Below are 21500 nucleotides of genomic sequence, written 5' to 3'. Positions count from 1 at the left end.
GCTGAAGCTGCAGGTCCATCAATAAGTAATAAAACCATGTTGCTTCTAAACCTTTGGGTACTTTATCTGTATATTGTAGTACTTGTATATGCAGTACAAGTTATCTGAACAATGGATTTTAGCTGATTGCCTGATACATAAAAACAAAACACTTTACATACCTTTATAAACACAGTGTTGTATTCCAATCCACAAATGCTGAATTCCTTTGCCAGCTCCAGTTGTGTGCTTCTCAGATTGTGTTTGTCTATGGTGGCCCCGAGGAATGGCAAAGAGGCTTGTTGAATGAAAAACATTGTTTCAGCCTCATCTACTGATAAATGGAGGCAAGCCAGATCAATAACCTATCAGAGACCAAGAGCTATAGAGAGATTGTGCAAAATATATCATACTTCACCTCTGCTGGGTTACAGACGTGCAAACTCTTGTAATTTTCTGCAACCGTGGTAATTTACTGCAATGGTAGAAAATGAAGAAATAAATATTACTGTAAATCCAAGAAAAGTGATAAAAGTTTAGTTCTTCTTGTGTTTTTTAAATATATATATATATATATATATATATATATATATATATATATATATATATATATATATATATATATATAAATAATATTAGTATAGTATATTTCAATACATGGTGTTTGCTTACATTTGCTTAGCACAAATTAATTTGTAATTTTGTAGAAATTAGTTGAATTCATTTTATCCAAATACTGAAATCCTGGAAAATCTTGAAAACAACCATGTGCTAAGGTAAAATAAATATAAAATTTTAAGGACATTTTGCATAATTGTGTATAATAATCTTTTTTTTTTTTTTTTATAAAATCAAATATGTCCTTAGGGGAAACCAGTTGAGAAACACTACTATGACTAAATAGAATTAATATAATCAATAATCATCAATCATTTATTGATCAATAATCCAAATCATTTGATTCGCAAATCTCTCTGCACCTCTTCTCTCGCTGAATCTGAGAAGTGAACCGGTTGACCCCACCCAAAAACAAGTAATAAAGTGCAGTGGAGAGCATCATTCCTTCCTTGCTCTCTCTATGTCTGCCCCACCCTCTCATCCCTGCTCCTGCCACCTCCCGCCCACCTGACTCCCTCTCGTCCAATCACAGCGGGGCTCTTTCAGTGCTGCCGTATGCATGAGCAAGCACTCCCTCCCCAGCACAAACCGCAGTCACTTCTTTCTCCTCGTCACTCTATCTGTATCTCAACCATCTCTCCCTCTCTCTCTCTCTCTCTCTCTCTCTCTCTCTCTCTCTCGCTGAAAACATACCTCCTCTCTTCATTTATCTCTCACTCCTCTTCTGTCTCCCCTCCCTCTTGGATCTCTGCCTAGCTACTGCTCTCCCTGTCTGTTCCCCTTCATCCCTCCTTCAGCCGCTCTGTGTTTCTCTCGTGGATCCTCCCATCTCTTCCTGTCTCCTCTGAAGCTGTCACTGTCTCGTGTGTGGAAACATGTCAACCGTTCTGGATGTGGAGCATAATGTATGCACTGGAGATGCAGTGGTGAGTGTGTGAATGTGTGTGTGTGAGAGTGTGTGTGTGTGTGTGAGAGAGTGTGTGTGTGTGTGTGTAAGTGAGACAGTTACAGCTGAAAGCTGAGACTGATTTCTGACTCCTGATTTCAGAGTGTTTTAGCGTTGAATTTCTTGCATGTGCATGCATGTCATGATTGATGTGTGAGCCAGCAAATGTGATTTTTTTTTTTTTTTCAATGAGGGATGTGTTTTCGTGCATTAGTCATGCGAGTCATGCACCTCTCAGCTTGTTTACCTACCACAGATTAAACCTATATGGGACTAAACTGTTAGTTACAAAGATCTTCAGTTCAGGATGTATACTAAAATGATATATAAGTGAACACAAGGAATTATCAATCTTTTAAATATGGCACACATCCCAATGATCATCAAGCGGTCTAATAGGTCAAGCAAATCAAGGACATTTAGAGCACTTAGAATCATTAGCGTTACTGGCTGGGTGTGGTAGTGAGTATATATTGTGTGTGTTTTTTAGTATGGATGTTTGGCATTAGCATATATGTGTGTGCATGTGTAATATAGATCTGCCATCAAGTTTGTGCTGTGTAATGGCCCCCAGGCTTGTGGTGTGTGATTGATGCTATTAGCTAGGAAGCGTGAGCAGGGGTGGGGGGTGATAAAGGCTGAGACTGTTGGCTTGTAGTCATTCATTCACCTTGGCTTAGCCTCTGTTTCTCAAGAGAAAGCTGCTTTGATTGTCCTTTCCCCATGTTTGAAGGTCTGCACACAAGGATATAACCACATGGTCAGGATACGAGAGTACTAGATATAATTATTTCCGAATCAACCATTTAAAAACCCATATTTATCCAAAATAATTTGCATAATGTCAGTGGTTGTTATAGTACTGTTTGGGTGTAAGAAACATCTTTAACCAGTTGAAAAGACCAGGCTTCTTTACTAGCCAAACCAGCCATGACTTTGGTTTTCACCAAGACTATGCTGGTTGATCAGCATATTTTGATTGTGATAAAGCAGTTTGTAGATATTAAAGTGATATTAAAGTGCTCCCTAGTCTGATTTTCTGATTTGAAGAGCACAAAGAGAAAGATGATGCAAGCGTTTGATATTGGATCATATTTTAAGGTGTTTATGGTTTGCAATGAGTACTTTTTAGAGTTTAGTTCAGCTTCTACAGCCGATTGTTGACCTAATCAGGACTAATGATGGCCAATCACTGTTTTAGTCTTCTTTTTTCAGGCTCATTCCTATTCTGCTCCTCTTTCCAGACTCTCTCACACTTTCTAGACCCATATGCAGAGTGTAAATTTGTGTGTGTCTAGAAGATTGTGAATGTGTTTGGCAGAGCGAACAGGAGATTTTTTTTTTAATGCTAGATTTCAGAGTCTCCCACTCTCTGTCCTTGATCATTCATGTCCTCAAGAGCTTCGGATTTGTTCCAAAGCAACCATTTTTAAAGTCCCACACCAGCCAGTCATTCATTCATTAAGTATGCCAGACTCAACTATGGTGCCCATTTTTATCTATTCCTGTACAGAGATACAAGTATTATATTTAAGACCATAAAATCATTTGACACAGTTTTATTTTCCCATATAGATGTATTTGGTATTGATGCATTGATGTCTGAATGGGACATATTTAATGAATGCCAAATTTTAGTTATATCAGAGATATTTAATTTGCTACTTGCTAGTAAATTGCAGGTGGTAATAAGAAGTGTGATACTCTCCAGATAGCATTTGATTAGACAAATTCTGTGCAGTGCAGGATGAGTCATCAGTATTTTTGGTTTGTTTTCTCGTTCATTTTACATATATATCTAAATTGTGTCAATGTTAAAGTTGTGATAAAACGTAAGTAGTAACAGAGATTCTCTTCCATATAGTTACTAATATATCAGTGAATCAGATATACGTTCTATATTCTTTATTGAACTAAATGCAAATTGCAGACATTAAGATAGCTGCAGAGTTTAACTGGAATAAATGATTAAATTAAGTCTGGTTTACATAGAGAAGTCTGCCCTTTTCATCGGAAGATCCAATTATGACTTCTTCTTCTTAATTAAAAATAAAGATAATCTTTTTAAAGCAAAACATATGCTTGGATTAATTTGCATTTCAAAATGAGATGCATTTCCATTTTCATGCCAAATTTAACATATGAGCGGCCCATATTATCAAAGAATAGCCTTTCATAATTATGAGACTTCACATAAAGAGCTTCAGAACAGAGGCTAATTTTTCTAATCTCAGGACTCTGTGTGTCCCTCTGATGTGACTCATTCTATTATTGATGCAGAAGAAGATGTAATGTGCACAATTCTCTCTTTCACACAAGTGCCCACTTACATGTCTATATATATTTTTATACACACTCCATCTTTTTGTGACGTCAGTAAATACATCACTGAACATGAGCCTCCACCCAGGGTCACCTAGACTGTAGTTGGCTTCCCTCAACACAAGACTACATTCCTAGTGTTCCCATTTGACAACAACCCAATCTCTCTGTTAATATGTAGAGTGAATTAAAACATTAACCTAATTACAATTTTATGTCAGAAGATATTGATCTCAGACTTTCTGTCCCTGTGCCCTTTGTGTGTGTTATTAATCTCTCCATTAGTTCTGCTTAAAGGAATCTCTCCGCTTGTAGAGGTATCTCTGCTTTCTTAGGAATATGACTTGGTTTTGGCCAATTGGGTTTAAAGAATCATATGACAAGGAAAGGCACCATCTTGCAAAGCCAGAATTTTGATTTAAGCCAATTAGCATCTTTTCTGGATAGACAGTTGGAAGAGATCACCTGTCTGATATGAAAAGTGACTAATCCGTTTGCTTTGTTTTTACATTTCATCTAGTGGTGGGGTTATTTGAAATATATTACTTCAAACAATAGATGGACTTAAAACTGTAAAAATGTAAAAACTGTAAAAATGTCTGAAAATGTATAGAATTTAATGAGAATTTCTGTCAGTACAAATTGTGATACTAAATAAATAAATCAATAATAATAAAAAAAAAATGAATAGCTATTAACCTCTCAAGAGTTGAAGCCAGCCAATTAAATTGTAACTGGTGGTTTCAGACATTTTGCTTTTTATTATTATTATTGTGTGTGTATGTGCAATATGACTTAGTTCAGTAACTGTTTAGACTCAGGGCTTTGCTCTGATTGAAAAGCACACTCTGTATCTTTCACGATGGCTGCAGTCTGTTACAGTTCTGCAAAGTCATACCATATGGTCAGGATGATGGTATTGTACCTCTCCACAGTTCTGCAGCCACTCCCTGTGATGATTCTGGACGCTATCCACGTCATTAGCATTGTTAGTTTTATCAGAGGACGTATTTCTGTTTAGAGGTCATCTTATCACAGACATTACCATTTTTTTAATAAAATTAAAATTACCATTTTTTATACATATCAACATATATGTATGTATGTATGTATATGTGTGTGTATACAAAATAATATAAAGTAAGCAATGTATTCCATCAGAAATCATTCTAATATGCTGGTTTGGTGCTCGGGTAACTTTTCTTATTATTATCAATGATAAAAGAAAAATAAAAAATAAAAAGTTGTGTAGCTAAATATTTTTGTTGAAACCGTGATTATTGTTATGGAATTCTTTGTACAGAAAGGTTAGACAGACAGGATTTATTTAAAATAATCATTTATAGCATTTATAATAAAAAAAAATATTTTGTAGTATTATAAATGTCATTATTGTGTGTTTTGGTCAATTTAATGCATTCTTGCATTTCTTTTTTTAAACCTAATTTTTACTGAGTTCAAACTTTTAAATGGTGTACAGAGTATGTTTGTTTGCTTTTATACTTAATGGCAGGATAGAAAACTACAATATTGCTGTACTTATTGGGCTGTTGGAAGGATGTATAATGGATTTTGGATTTCTTCCTAAACAGTTTGGGGTGGGTCATGGCTGGAGTGTAATTAAAGTATAACAAGTCAATGGTTCATCCTTTCAGCATTTTTGTATGTTTATATTAGAGCAGCGGTTCCCAATCCTGGTCCTGAAGAACCCTTAACACTGCACATTTTAGATGTCTCCCTACTGAAACACACCTGATTCAACTGTGTAGTGAAGACTCCCAAGACCTCAAATGTGTGTCAGATAAGAGAGACACCAAAAGTGTGCAGTGTTGGGGGTTCTCCAGGACCAGGATGGGGAACCACTGTATTAGAGCATCAGAGCTCTTGATTTAGATGACTTGCATAGTCAATAGTGTTAATCTAGGCAATGAATATTAATCATGATGTTTTCACTAATTATGTTGGCTTGGCAACAAGCCAACATACTGTTATGCTATTTAAACTTCTTCTTTTTCTTCTTATTATTTTTCTGACAGAAATTCTGAACGCTACTCCTCCTAGGGCTTTAAAGCCACAAGCCCCAAACTCGGCAGAAACCTGCGGGATAGAGCGGTGGTGTGTGCTATATCTTTTCAGACTGATCAGACTTAAAGTTTTTTTTTTATTAATTTTTAAATGTCAAAATACATTACCCATAGACTTACATTATCTGAGAAAAATTGCGCCCCTAGTTGCAATAACCGAGATTAAAGGGAGGAGTCGGGTTTCGGGTTTCGTTTCACTTTTAAACCGGTTAAAAATACCAAGTAAATAATACAATTTCCCTCAAACTGACAAGCTAAACCAACATATCTGATTATTACAGGGGTCAGGGCTCATTAATAATTTATTTCTGGGCAGAGAGCAGTCAGAAAGATGAGAGAAGAATCACTGCTGCTCAGCTCAGTCTGTCTCCACGGAGCTCACAACGAGCGAATTCATTCTAATTTAAGACCTTTTAAAACGGCGATTGCACGCAATCCACACGTTAGAACACACCAAGAGCTAAATTCAGATGTTTCTGAACTGTTTAAAGTAATAACATGATATATTCGCGGCAGCCAAATGTCCGCGAGCTGGCGATGTATTTCTCTGAACACTTGAAGTCCACAGAGAATTTACAGCCTTTCGCATTAAAACACTGCAGCGAAACGGCACAAAACAATTAGAATAATATATTATATGGTTTTAAAGTAGTTTTGGCCACTGTCACGCTGGTCTTAGCTGGTTTCTAACTGAATCATCATGCTGAACGTCACAGATGAGCTCGCGATGTATTTCTCTGAACACTTGAAGTAGCCTACACATTTACAGCCTTTCACATTAAAACACTGCAGCGAAACGGCACAAAACAATTAGAAGAATATATTACACATATGAAAATGAGTGTTTATATGTGCTTGTGAGATTTCTCTGTCAGGCTTAACGTCGCAGCAATTGCTCAGCGTTGCATAACATGGTAAAGCAGGGAGCTACACGGAGACCAAAAGGGTCGCATGCATCACTGATTATTTTTGTACCTACTTATGTGTTATGCTATGATTTAATATGACCATTTATTAAAACAGAAATGTGTATTTTAAGAATACGTTTTATAACGTGCTCCGAGCATTCAACACATCAAGTTGGCTTCAGCCCCGCGCTGCGGGAAACTGAACTGAGCAGCTGATGGCGCGTGTGCACGAGAGAGAGCCGCGCGTATCGCGGACAGGGACAGCAACACTGAACAGAGCTGTCGTTCAGGACGTTCACTTCCTCCTGGACCTGAACGAACAAATTCAAATCGCAGTTTAAATAAACAGAAAAAAGAGCGAAAAGCAAAAGAGCTCAATTCAGCAGCGCGGTGTTGTTCAGGGAGCAAGCAGAGACGCGTCTCAAAGTCTTCTTGCTTTTGTACCGACAACAAATACATACAAAATATGTCGAAATACCCGTGTTGGAAAGTGTGTTCGAATAAGTATGTGGTTATGTCTTAAGTGAAAGTAAAGATTTGCAAAAAAAAAATCGGATGTGTATCATCATAATGGATGCGTTTGTCTCTTAAAGGGACCGCGCCTAATTTACTAGCTCTGCTGTCAGAGTCTTTAATGTATGAAAATGAAAGTAAATCACTCACTGCTCTTGACTGAATTACCTTGTAGTACAAGAATTTATCCAAAGTCAATCCAAAAATAAGATAGAATTGTTTTACTAGTGGGTGCAGGCCACTAGTTCATTTATGTAAGTGAGTATGGCAAAATAGTGATCTGTGAAATATTATACCCACTAATTCTTCATACAGTAGGCTACCAGTGAAATTGATTTAAAAAAATAATAATTAAGGACCTGCCCATGTTTTGCTTAAGTGTTTCTTTCTTTAATTGTTAATGCAACCTTTTCACACCACAGACTGAACCAAATTAAGCATTTCTTGCTTGGTAACTGTTCAACAAAGTATTGATAGTTGTGTAAATATTGTCATACTGACAGTCTGAAGTTTTGGTTGATTCCATTACATATCTTTTTATCAAAGTTATCCGAAATTATCAAGATGAATTTGTTCTGAGTTATTGTCATATATTATTACCAGTTTCTAAACTACAGCAAATAAACTGTGATTATGTGAGAAATGTTGAAGGTGTCTGAATACATTTTGGTTTGATTGTGTATTTTATCTTACAGTGAAGACTATGCAGTGCTATTTTACATTAACAAAAACAAACTTAAAAAAAGTAAACATTATGTAAATAGCACAAATAAATAAATAGAATGAACATACAGTACAAATTAAACAATTTTAAACAGTGTGTAACTGCATCATCTATACAAACCATTGTGCTTGGACCCCTTATGATCTCCTTGATTTAAAATGCATTGTTTCAGTAATCTTGTGTGTCGTTGCCCACAACGCAACGGTGGCAGGACTGTGAAATACATACACGAGAAAAATAGGCATGACTTATTTCACATCCAGCTAGACAACCCTGTCATAGCTGTTATCATAGCCCAGGCTTTTTATTAAAAAAAGAAAACAGCAAGGGAGCATGGAAAAAGACTGTTGCAGGTGTATTTTTTATGGCATTATTATGTGTATTAATTTTGCAGCGGGGCAACTCAATGTTGGGCACACAAGTACTTTGGCTCTTTTGCTCCATGGCCAAGATGGCCAAGCCAACATCAAAGTTAGTTCACTAACTTTTAATTCTAGTCTTTAATTGGTATTTGAATGCCCAGGGATTCTTTATATTAACCATCCACCCAAATCATTTTAGAATGCACTGAAAAAGCATTTGTAAAGCATAATACAAGAGCACTGATGTGTGGTGGAACTGAATCGTGACTCTGTGCAGCTGCTTGGCTTTCCCTCTAGATCTTTCTGTTGATCCTGCAGCCATCTGCGTGAGTCGCCTCATGGGAGAGATATTGCTTACTACACAAATACATGCTGCCTTAAAGCAGCAGAACCAACATTTCACTCACTAAGTAGCATAGAAAATCCTCAAGCATTTCTGGCAAATTGAGGAGGTTTTGTGGAAAGATTTTGTCAATATTTGTGTATTTGGACTGTTGTTCTTTGTTTCAGGAGCATGACATTGAGACGCCCTACGGTGTGCTCCATGTGACCATGAGTGGAAGCCCTAAAGGCAACTGTCCCGTCATTCTGACCTATCATGACATCGGCCTCAACCGTATGTGGAAAAATGAAACAACAGATCAGTTTTATACTTGAGTATGATGATGGTGACGGTGTTTGCTTGGTTTTCAGACAAGTCCTGCTTCAACACACTGTTCAACTTTGAGGACATGATGGAGATCACTCAGCACTTTGCCGTTGTGCACGTGGACGCCCCTGGCCAGCAGGAGGGAGCACCCCCCTTTCCCACAGGGTGAGTGACACGTACTCTCAGCTAGGGCTGGGCGATATGGAGCAAAAAATATATCTCGATATATTTTGCTATATCTCGATATACGATATATATCTCGATATCTTTACAGGAAAAATAACCCCCAAAAAACTACTGCAAAAACAAATATGGCAAATATTACATGTTAAGGGGCCTATGAAACATTTTATTTTTTTCTTCACCATATGTTTTATTGTTACCTAATTCTGTGTTTTAGCATGTGCAATTATTTAAATGCATAAAAACAACTTAATTAGTTAAAAACAATTCTTAAAATAGCCTTATGTGAAATGTTTTTTTTCCCTTCAGAAATTCTGTGTATTTACATTTTTCTGATTATCACATGAAGGCATAAAACATTCATTTAATTTATCTTTTAATTATTTAAAATTAAGCAAACTTTATTTTTTGGTAAACAAAGGGGATTTACTATTAAAAATAAAACATGGGAGAAATGTTGTGTGATTATTCCTTATAAAATTATGTTCGTTTCATTTTAATAGTAGTAGTAGTGGGCTATCTACATTCTGCTGTACAATAGTAATAGATTTCTGTCAAATACTTTTATTTTGACGGGTTTACCTTTACAGTTCTGTGTATGTGATACCACAGTCTATGATGTGATATGAGCTAGTCTTACTCAAATCAAACGGTCAGATGCTCATGAAGTGACTCTCAGTGCAGTTCTGGATATGTTCCTCATGTGTTCACGTCTTTATTTAGAGAGAGGAAAGACAATGAAATCAGCGCGAGCGTTATGCGAGCTTCCGTGTTTAATGAATGAAGACGCGCTTCTGCTCCATTCGTTGACACAGACACGCAGAACATGCAGGATTCATATTTAAATAGACTTTTCCGGGTTAATATTTGCAGATATTAGTCCATTTCGCGATTTGATGTAAGTGCATGACCGACTTTTGATTAATTCATTTAAAATTTGACCAATTCCGTGACATTCCGCGTTAAACTGTAAATTCCATTTTTATGACTGGATTCCGCGATTCCGTCCGCGTTTCATTAGGCCCTACAGTAGACATCTGCCTGCCGTTCGCCCTACGCCTTAAAACTGAAGTATCTCCATATAATGGAGCCAGTTGTCTTTGTTTTTTTTTGACTAGTTCTCTACACGCAAGGTAAGAGGGGACAAAAGCAAGGAGGCGGGGGGCGAGCGAGCGGGGGCGAGCACAGCACAGGGAAGGCAAACAAGCAAAGTGGCGGAATCAGAATATAAACAATATATCGATATATACGATATGTCAAAATCCATATCGTGTTTAAAAAATATCTCGATATATTTTAAATATCGAGATATCGCCCACCCCTACTCTCAGCCCATGAAGCAGCATTGTCATTTAACATATTGACTGAATCCGAAATCGCATACTCATCCAAAAGAAGTACAAGTAATTACTTTGCCACTGTTAAAAAGTATAGTATAAATATAGTATAAATGTGTGTGCTATGAATGCAGTCAAGATGTACCACAGTCTCCATGATGTCATTGTCGTGTGACCAATCATCACTTCACTGCCATTCACAAATCCACTCCCGTGGCCTCATGGGATAGTCTAAATGCTGTGATTTGTGTTTGATATTTGATATCTGTTGATCTTTAGGTACCAGTACCCCACCATGGATGAGCTGGCAGAGATGTTGCCCTCAGTCCTGACTCAGCTAAAGTGAGTAACAAAGTCAAGACAGTCCATTAGTAATATATTACACTCTACACCATCAATCAGTGAGGTCTGTCCGTTCAGGAACGGGACATCACTGCATCTGTAAGACTCAGCCTGGCAGAACTGCACACAATTGCAGTTTGTCATTGATGGATTCAATTAGAGTATTTCTCTGACTAAATATTGCAGTGGTTAAAAGTGACATAGGATGTGGTTGTGCTTCCGTTTGCAGGGTGAACAGTGTGATTGGCATTGGTGTGGGAGCAGGAGCGTACATCTTAACCCGCTTTGCTGTGAGTTCTCCGACATTTTTCAGCTTTTCATTTTGCATAACTTTAATTTTGTTATCTTAAACCATTGACTTTGCATCTCTCTGTGTCTGTCTCATTCATTCTTTCTTTCTTTTTTAACGGGACTGAATCACCTAAATTAGCATTCTGTGTGTTTACAGAATACCGAATTCCCTCCAAAACCCATCGGTAAAACCATAGCAACATTTTGGCGTCTCTGTTGTAAACAAGGTGCAAGGATGCCAACAGTTTAACCCATTTGCTGTTAGCGAAGAAGAAATAATAACTACTTAATGTGACTGTAAAGTTACAGTTTGCAAATTAGGTACCTCTGCAGGGCTCAACAAAAATTCACAGGTCAAGTTTAAAATGTACTTTTCCCCAGCCCATTACAAATATTTTTTATAACATTTTTGAAAGTGTAAATAAATATTTTTTAATTAAATGATTACTTAAAAAAAACTTTTTATAAATGTATAAAAAACTTTATTTATATAGAAAAACTTTATAACAAACAATTTGGTTTTAATTTTATAATAGCTGAATTCATCTTATTTAAATTACAAAAATACATTTTTTTTTTACAAATCTTAATTGTAAACTTTAGCTTTTTCCAGTTGCAGTTTTTAGTTTTAGTCTTTATTACGTAAATTTTTTTTACATTTCTGTTTTGCTTGATTTGTTTTTTATTTCCACTGTTAGTACTTAATTCAAACTTATTGTATTTCAGCAGGTTACCAATGCAACATTTATTATGTAAATTTTCTAGAGTTTTAGTAAACAATAAAACCACTAAAATGGTGCATATTTGTGTACATGGCCTATATCAAACAGCTATATCATATATGTTTATATCATCCCACCAACTGCCCTATTCAGAACTCGGTCAAAATAGTGCCGCAAAACTGCATTGCCCCCAGAGGCTGTGAATGCAGAACTGTTATTATACTGCATGCACTGCAGCCTCAAGCATCTGAGGCTATTGATCAAAGTCAAAATATCTCTTGACACACTCAAAAGCTTAATATATTCAGCGTTCCTTTTTATGCAAGGTAACCCGTAATATACCCCTTCTCTTTTCTCATTTACTCACTGCTAAGTGCCCTTTGTCATTTTCTGTGCCTTGCTCTCTCATCCTCGAAGCATATGTTTGACACACTATAAGATTAATGCGAGTGCCAGACCGCAGCAGCAGTAGGTGCTAAAGGGAGATGCTTTGAGTCCAGCTGCTGCTTCTGCCGTGACTGCATGCATTTTTAAACCTCTCCCCATGATATCCTCATTAAAAACGAAACCTTTTTCTCTGTCTGCAGCTCAATCAGCCGTCCCTAGTGGAGGGGCTGGTTTTGATCGATGTGGACCCCTGCGCTGAGGGCTGGATAGACTGGGCTGCTTCTAAAGTGAGTAAACAATTTGACCAAACAGAGAAGGATTCTAGCTAAGGTTTATTGATTCATGTAATGGTATTAACCACATTAATATTATTATTCTGATTTCCTTCTAGCTCACTGGGTGGACTAGCAATCTAGTGGACATTGTGATGGCTCATCACTTCAGCACTGTGAGTAAACCCCTTTGACTTTACATCAGTCAATCCCATAATGCTTTGTGAGCACCATGAAAGCCAGCTGGCTTTTATTTCTCATTAAACAGAATGTTTTTCTGTTGTTATTCTGATCAATTAGGAGGAGCTGACTGACAACCAAGAACTGATTCAGACGTACCGCCTGCACATTGCCCAGGACATCAACCAGGACAACCTGGCCCTCTTCTGTGGCTCATACAATGCGTAAGGGACATTTCATTATAAAAATGTATATATTGATTATTACCTGTGCTGAAAAAACCTTCTAAATTAGGTATTTGGTTATAACAGGCGTCAAGATCTTGGAATCGAAAGGCCAGTTGTTGGACTCAATGAGAATACAGTGAAAACACTGACGTAAGATTTATTAGTTTATTTGTATGTATATATATATATGTATATATATAGTGTATTGTTTTTGATCACTGCCTGTCCCTGTACAGATGCTCTGCTCTTCTGGTGGTTGGAGACACTTCCCCTGCTGTTGAGGCTGTGGTAAGTTTCTAAGTACAGGGTCATTTTGGTTTTTGTTGCTCTGCCCTTCACTATTTTAATTCTGTTTAATATTTCACATTACAGGTTGAATGCAACTCTAGGTTAAATCCAACAAAGACCACTTTGTTGAAGGTAATATGACATTGATATTTAGCACAACCCTGAATCTGTATCTATTTCTGTCTCTTTCTCACTATACATTATTTGTGTCATCTCACTTCTGTTAGATGGCTGACTGTGGCGGTCTGCCTCAGGTTGTTCAGGTTAGTCTTGTTCCATCTTTATTTCTTGATGTTCAACAGCGTATTAAACACATGTACACTTACTTTTTATCTTTACCAATATATGCATAGTGTGATATGAAAGTGTAAACCAGTGTAAATGACCTCTAATCTCCCAACAGCCTGGAAAGCTGGCCGAAGCCTTCAAATACTTTGTACAGGGAATGGGATACAGTGAGTATTTTTGTCAGTTTACCTCAAAGTTGGACACTTTTAGCCTGTGAATCTGTCTGCAGATATTTGTTGAATCTGCTGTGTAATCTGGGTCAGCTTTCTCCATAAACATGCATCTGGGTTTTTCAGAGGCTAGTCTATGCTAATTAGCAATTCGGCACCAAACTATGACTAATGGGCATCTTTTATAAAGACAAATCCGGCTCAGGGAGTTTGTCTTTGGTTGGTTGGTTTGTTTTTTCTTTCTTTTTGCCACACACAGCTCCGCGAGTCTTCCCACACACTGTGTTTTGATTCGATTTCCTTCCAAACTACAGACGTGCGCGACATCACAATGTGCTCTGAATGAGCCCTCCTCACATATTTGTTGACAGGTTTTGGCGCTCCAGTAAAGCGCTCAATGTGCTGCCAGTGCTCTGTGTGAAAATATGTCACCCTCTCTCTGACCCTGTACCTCCCTCTCCAAAGATACTTGCAGTTTCATTTCTGCACTGTTGTATAGTCCTTGTTCCAGTCAGACAGGAATTTACATCACGTCAGAAGTCAGACCAAAACAGTTACTTTTTAAGAGCATAATGCTTGTAACATTCATCGCAGGCTTTTGAATTTAGCCATTAAAGCTCTATAGAGTTTCCAAAGAGGTCATGTCATGAGGAATCCAAGGGCTTTTTCAGATCTGTAGATTGTCTGCTTTGTTCCAAAACAAGGGACTCTAATTTTTTTTACAATTTTGGGTATTCTTCTTGGTTCGGTGCACTTTCACAAGGCAACACTGCGAAGTGTACCAGACTGTTTATGCAAGTCACATGTGATCAAAACTGTCCTCTAATTGGTCAAAAGTTTGCATTCCTCTGTGTCAGTTAGGACATATGTTAACTATTTAAAAAATTTTTGGATCATCAGTTATCAAAGCTCTGTAAATATTGGTCACAGACACAGAGTCCTCTCACGTGACTTTCCCCCATTCATTCTTAATTACCCCCCTCTAAACTCACTCTCGCTTTATGGGTCTGTTAGAACTCAGTGGACTCCAGTGTAACTTTACCTCCCAGTGTAAATATATAAATTGAAAGTTCAGTTTTATCTGGAGGTCTCAGACAAAGAGAAGAGGATTAAAATAAATAGACATTTATGAGACTTCTTTAATTAGCTTGGGTGCCAAAAATATCCATAATCATCTAAGGATACATAAAAGAATGTTTTTTTGCTTCTTGATTCCCTCTATAGGTGAAGAGCCAATAATGCAGGTCAGGTGGTTAAATGTCAGGAAAGGATTTGCAATTTTTCAACCCCTTCAGAGAAGCCATTAAAAGCTGTAGACACATGCAAGAATTATAGCTGCGATTAGTAGGGCCGAGGTCGTAACTTGCAGGGTTACATTTTAAAACACAGACGTGCCAGACTAAAGTTTCTGAAAAGTATCTGACCTGTTTTCACTGAAAGCATTTCCATGAAATGCCAAAAATCTGTGCTGTACAGAGATCTTATTTTTCTCATTTCTATGTTTCCCTTCAACTTTTGCAAACAGTTCCTCATGTTTTGCTCAGCCATCTGAGCTCTGAATCAGGTACCTGGGATGTGATTTGACTGATGTATACTGCACATGCTTGCATGGCTCACCTCAGTTATTGTGTTTAGACATGTCCGCATGTAGATATTTGACAGTAATATTTAGTGCTTGACCGATATGGGTTTTTCATTGGCCTTTGCAAATATCTAGAAGTTGGGTGGTAAATACCTGATACACTTGTATTTTATTGAAAATGTAATTTTTTGTTTAAAACATATGCCTAATTTACATTAAAGAAACTGTTTTTAGATTTTAAAACAGGTCTATATAGTGATACAATATCACTGTTACATGGCCAAGTCAACAATCGGTCTGTCACTACAATTACTAAAAACTAAAAAGTTTTTCAGCAGACGTTTTGTATGATATATAGACCATGTTTTATTTATTAATTAATTTGTACAAGTTTTTTTAATGTTGCTTTGAATGTGGCTTTATTTAATTTTTTATTTATATTAGAATTTATCATTTATTATTGTTTTTACATAATTTATTATTAATAATTTTTGCTGTTTATTTTACACATTTTTTCTAAAATGTATGTGTAGTCTTTTAGGTAAGCATGTATGTGTCTTAGCTTTTTTTTCCGTTAGGTCTAAATTTTGTCAGAAATGCATCTGTGTGCACATTTATACTCTGTGTAGGCAGACACGAGACGAATTTGTGATTATCTATTATTACCTTCTCGGTTTGGTTTCCTCTTGCATGATGCTTGTTCTTTCGTTTTGCTTGCCGCCCCAGATTATAATGAAGACTGCAATAATCACATTTTCATATCTCTCTCTCTCATCTCACAGTACCAGCGGCTGGCATGACCCGTCTGTCTCGGTCCCGATCCTCCTCATCCGGCATCACATCCACGGACGGCTCACGCAACCGCAACCTTAACGGCCCTCTGGACGGGGCCAACTCTGGAGTCCTGGACAACCAGGCCAGGCCACAAACGATGGAGGTGTCCTGCTAAAGCCCAAGGCTCACAGTCTGCTGTCTGCTGTCACTACACCCCTCACCTCCTGTTGTTCGTGTCAGATTCCCACGTGTTTCTAAAGCCTTTAATAGTGAGGCAGGGGAGGCTTGAATGAAATGTATGACATACTGAAGGTATGCACATTGAGTATATACATATTAATATACACTAGTAAAATTTTAAGTCATAAAAGCAGATAAAATGAAAGACTAATATATATTTACACATGAAAGGTCTTCCACCAGGCTTTTTTTGCCCTTTTTTATATTTGTTAGCATTGCATGATTGTTCAAGTGAAAAGGTTCCACTCTCATTTAAATTAAAAGTAAATGCATTAAAATTGTAGTTTTTGTTTTATGGTGTGACCTGTGACCTCTCCTGTGCTCTTATCTTGCTACACTCTGTGATATTGTTTAACTGTGCTTTAAATGCCTGTCGTGTTCTGTCACTGAATCCACTTTTCTGTTCATCCTATGAATGTAATGAATGTGTAAGAACTGACTTTTGTTGTATTTATGTTAAAAACTCTGATAGGTTATACTAAAAGTCGTCAGCTATTAGGTGATCAATGCTTTTGAAGACTTTGGATGACTCATCAGACAAAAGAAGTGGAATATCATTTTTTATTTTCATTTTTATATTTGTTTCTTTTACACTAATTCTTACATTAGGCCATCGCTCTTTTAAACATGCAAAACAAAAGTAGCAAGGACTAAGTATGTCTTAAATCTTGTTTTTCTTTTGTATATTTACTCCCTTACCATTTGTAACATAATTATTCTGAATTAAAACATAAATTAATGTACACATGGAATGACAGCTTTCATAAACATGAAGACAAGATGAAATGGTGTCTGCTAAAGTCACTATTCACTGATTCTCAATTACTAAATAAAGTTAGATCATGGAAAATAAGACTGTTTGTGCATTTTTCCCCCCTTTAAATATTAAAAGTTGCTTTCAAAATAGTACTATTATTTTCAGAATCACTGAAGAAATAATTTCTCAACGGTAAAGAAGATTGAAGATCGAGTTGCAAAGTTTCCAACCACATATTTACTTTTTTGACACTCATGTCGAGCACCCCTTATCCTCAGGTTGTGGTTGGAGTATTTTTAACACCCTCTTAAAATAATCGAAGGTGCACATTAGTCTAAGAAAGCATTAGAACATTGTGACTGAAATGGCATATGCTTACCTTTCACATGCACTATAATCTATGTATCCATATCCATTCAGTGAAATGTATTTTAATTGAATGAGCTGCTTCTTGCACATAGCAGTTTAATTCTGACTATAGAAGGATTGTGGATTTTGAAAAGTCTAATAACACAGGAAATTTCATTTGCATATTGGTTTGTTCACCACAACTCCTACTCAACAGATCACACACATCAATTCACACGCACAACAGAAGATGAAGGTCGCATCAGCTCTGTTGTGCATTCTCTAGTGTTGGGGTCTATAAGTGGATGCTATTTTATACGGCTTATACTGCATATTGTTGGCCAAGAAAATCAACGTATAATTTCAGCATATTTGCAGAACGAGATGAAATGGAATAAACTGAGTTTAGTAAGTATTTATTTATTTTTGTGTGTAGCTATGGTCTGGATAAATGTTTAGGATCTCTTTAAGAAAGATTTTTTATTTTATTTATTAATTTTTAAATGTTTTATAGAAGAAATATATTTTTATTATACTTTCATTTTGATTTTATTTTTCATTTATTCTATTTTTCTGCTATGCTGCGTGTTGTTTTCGATTCTTACTTGGATATGCAGCTTTATTTTTTGTTTATTTTATTCTTTATTTTATACGATTATTAATTGTTTTTGTGGTTTATTTTCCAGAAGGTATGTGTTGTTTCTTTATGGCTTTAGCTTGTATGTAAAAGCCCAAAAACCTTACACACACACAAACACACACACAAGCTTTTTGACAATACAGGGTTGTATCTTCTGTTGTGTTTTCAGGTGGGCTTCTGTGCATAAATGCATCAGACATGGTGATAAAATAAGCATGGGTTGTCTAACAAGCAGACCTTGGCGTCGATCTTCTGTTCACAGACTGGAAGACCCCGTCTTGATGTCTGATGAATGTATGGGCATGATCCTGCAATTAAACTTCCATTTACAAACATCTTTACTCAGCGTAATTTATTATGACTGTTGTTAGATGACAAATAAATGACACATTCACATCTAGCTTGTGTATAATTAGCCCTCACCTGTGTCTGTTTTACTTTAGCATCAGGAAATCACATGCACATGGCAGTGGCCTTGTGTAACTTTCCACCCCACAGGTCTGATGAACACACTATATTTTTAGGAGACAGACTGAACATTATATCAGAGTAAGTAAAGATTATTTCATGAAATTATGTAAGTGTTAGCTACAGTGAATGCAGGGTTTGTAATGGGTTTGCTTCTGTCGCAGAGATGATGACATGTTGATGGTTTATTCTACAACAACTGGCACAGAGTTTTTCATTCCTCACACCTACGTTTCCAAAGTGCGTTATCGGTCAGTCATGTTCAAACTTTTTTTTTTTTTTTTTTACAAAGTTACAAAAGGAAATAAGTGCATTTTTTGACTTTTTACACTCATGAGAGATCTGAATCATCTCTCCCCTTACCTTTTTTCTGTTATTATGTTAATCAATAAAAATGGTGAAAAGAGAAAACATATGCAGAGACAGAGCATTATGTGATGTCATCAGATCATAATTAGGGACTGAATTGAATCATATGATACCTTATGATCACTGATGATTGACAGATTTTAGGAAATTATGTAATTATGTCCTTTAATAACTTTTCTGGGTTTTATCTATTTGAATAAAGGTGGCTGTTTGAAGGGATCACAAGGAGAAATGCAGAACAACTTCTTATGCTGCCTCCAAACTACTCTGGATGTTTTTTAATTCGGGAAAGCCAGTCATGCCCTGGTTAGTCTGCACCCCAAAAGTAGCTAATTTGTTGATTGCCCTCTGTTGTATTAAAAATTATGTTTATTTCTTAAAGCGACTAAGTAACAATATGTCTTTTATTTAATTTTTTACCTTGATATATCGGTTTCAAAATGGCACATTTCTAATGACCTAATCAGGCTATCAAAATTAGGCCTGGAGGAATATGTTCACAGATACAGACATTTACAGGCACGCACTGTGAAAATGTTCTCATGTAATGATCATGTAAAACACTTTTACCGTGTTTTGTCTACTGAAAGTTTCACCAGATGAACAATCAGTATAGGCTTTGTCAAAAAACAGTACAGAATGCACTGTACTTACATACTTCACAGCCTGTCAAAAATTAAATATGTCTCTATACTTACTCAATAACGTGTGAACATCTATTTTGGGAGTTTGTTGAGCCAGTATGAAAAGGCTCAGCTACAAATGCACGTGCGCCATCCAATTTACCACAGTGAATTCCACTTAACACATACTTAACTGTTGGTGGCTCTTAAATATACAAAACTACATACAGTTGCTTTAACCTTAACAAATGCATTGCCTTGATTGCAGGTTCTTACTCACTTTCCATACGACAAGATAGAGGCCATCTGCACAATGTAAAGCACTACAGAATCCATCAGCTCCACAACGGCTGGTTCTACATCCACCAGAGCCACTTCTTCTCCACTCTCACACAGTTGGTGGACTATTACTCACGTAAGCTCAAATGTCAATGGTGCTGTTATTTTAATATTAGTCCTATTCCACCTTCAAAAGACAGTCCATTGCATTTTAATGAGGTTTAAAATAACATCTGGATGTTAAAATAAATCAGAGAGAAGAAACGCTTAATTCATTTCTTCCATTTCCAGGGTCTTCTAATGGTATGTACTGTCAGCTGACTGAACCTTGCATACCTCATGACTCCAGCAGAGCTGGAACCCATAGACCCTCGCCAATATCAGTCCAGAGGTCTAATCTTAACTGGAGAGATTTGTCCAGGTATGTTCGGTTTTTATATTTGGATCACACTTTCCAGTCTTTAGAATTTAGTATGATGCTTATTTGAGCTCTTCTATGAAATGACTTTTTTGTTTATCATCAGGTCAATGATTCAAAGGCAGGTAAAGGGAACCGATCAGGAGAGTCTGCTCAGTGAAGGACTAAGAGAGACTATGAAAGCATATCTTTATGTCACAGAGGAGTCTAGTTGGACTGAGTGACATCCAACACAGGACAGAGTTGTAAGACTCTGATGAAGTTAAGTTAAAGATGTTTTGGGGATTTGGTGGGCATTTTGACCACATTACATGAACATTCCCAGTGTCGTGCAGGATTAATGATGTTTTGCTTATTGTTTAATGATTGTTTTTCATGTTATAGTTATGTTTTGTGTCTGTCATAGTGTACAGGATGCATTACCTTGGGAAACTACAGAATAAATTCCTCAGTTGGTCAGTAGGACCCAACGGAAAAAAAAATTAACAATACAAACAAAGTAACAAAATTTTATATAACTTTGCAACATAATTATGTAAATAAAATTGTGGGGGGAAAATTGCTAGATAAAATGTTTTAAATGCATTTAATTTTCATTTTCATTTAATATAACAATATTTTGAAATCTACAGTTTTAATAATGTGTCATTTATTTAGTCAAAATGGGGCTCAACTTTTTAATCTGCCTTTTAGGCCTAGGTGAAAACTGACATAAATGTTTTGTCATCATGATTAATATGAGACTTTAATTAAAAAAAAAAAACTACTATAATTATATAGTCCCTTTAAATGTGGAGAAAATAAGGCAGCTGTCTCTGTATTATGAAATAATGGAATCAAAGCCTAATTTATGACATTATATTTAGTTTATGGTAAATTCTGTTGTCACAAAATGGTAGTCCACTGGCCTCTTTCTTTTTAACGACATTCAACGTTAAATCTCAACATTTAGTTTAAAAATGTGCTATTATGTTGAAATGCTAAATTATCTTTTAGAAGGAGGGTCAACAGATGTTGATTTTGATTTAAACGTTTCCTATATTCCTGTGTCTTTTCAGCTGTCTGCAACGTATGTATTAAAAAAGCTGTTTTTATAAAAGAAAAAAAACTGATTTTATTATGTATATTTGTACATTCATGTAAAATTGTAATAGGCCCATTGTATTTTTATTCAAATAATAAATGGATTTGAGCTCCCAGCGCATGTCGT

The 21500-nt window shown here is 36.4% G+C and overlaps 1 protein-coding gene and 1 pseudogene across 1 annotated transcript; both read left to right on the top strand.

Moving 5' to 3' along the window:
* LOC113111168 (protein NDRG3-like) overlaps window positions 1-17238 on the top strand; it is a 34788-nt pseudogene extending 17550 nt beyond the window's left edge.
* A 127-nt stretch (window positions 17239-17365) lies between these two features.
* Window positions 17366-21435, top strand: sla2a (Src like adaptor 2a). The gene is made up of 8 exons (XM_026275670.1): window positions 17366-17901; window positions 18303-18427; window positions 18577-18682; window positions 18766-18852; window positions 19173-19276; window positions 19862-20008; window positions 20164-20293; window positions 20397-21435. The coding sequence occupies exons 2-8, from the start codon at window positions 18349-18351 to the stop codon at window positions 20512-20514; spliced, it is 771 nt and encodes a 256-aa protein (XP_026131455.1). The 5' UTR covers window positions 17366-17901; window positions 18303-18348; the 3' UTR covers window positions 20515-21435.
* Window positions 21436-21500: the final 65 nt, after the last annotated feature.

This window comes from Carassius auratus, chromosome 11 (genome assembly GCF_003368295.1).
Source record: "Carassius auratus strain Wakin chromosome 11, ASM336829v1, whole genome shotgun sequence".
Taxonomy (NCBI): domain Eukaryota; kingdom Metazoa; phylum Chordata; class Actinopteri; order Cypriniformes; family Cyprinidae; genus Carassius; species Carassius auratus.
This window is presented reverse-complemented; position numbering and strand designations above follow the sequence as displayed.

Coding starts and splice junctions, on each gene's coding strand:
- sla2a (XM_026275670.1), top strand. CDS start 18,349: ATGGGTTGTCTAACAAGCAGACCTTGGCGTCGATCTTCTGTTCACAGA. Junction 18,853..19,172: donor GTTTCCAAAGTGCGTTATCG/GTCAGTCATGTT, acceptor ATTTGAATAAAG/GTGGCTGTTTGAAGGGATCA. Junction 20,009..20,163: donor GTTGGTGGACTATTACTCAC/GTAAGCTCAAAT, acceptor TTCCATTTCCAG/GGTCTTCTAATGGTATGTAC.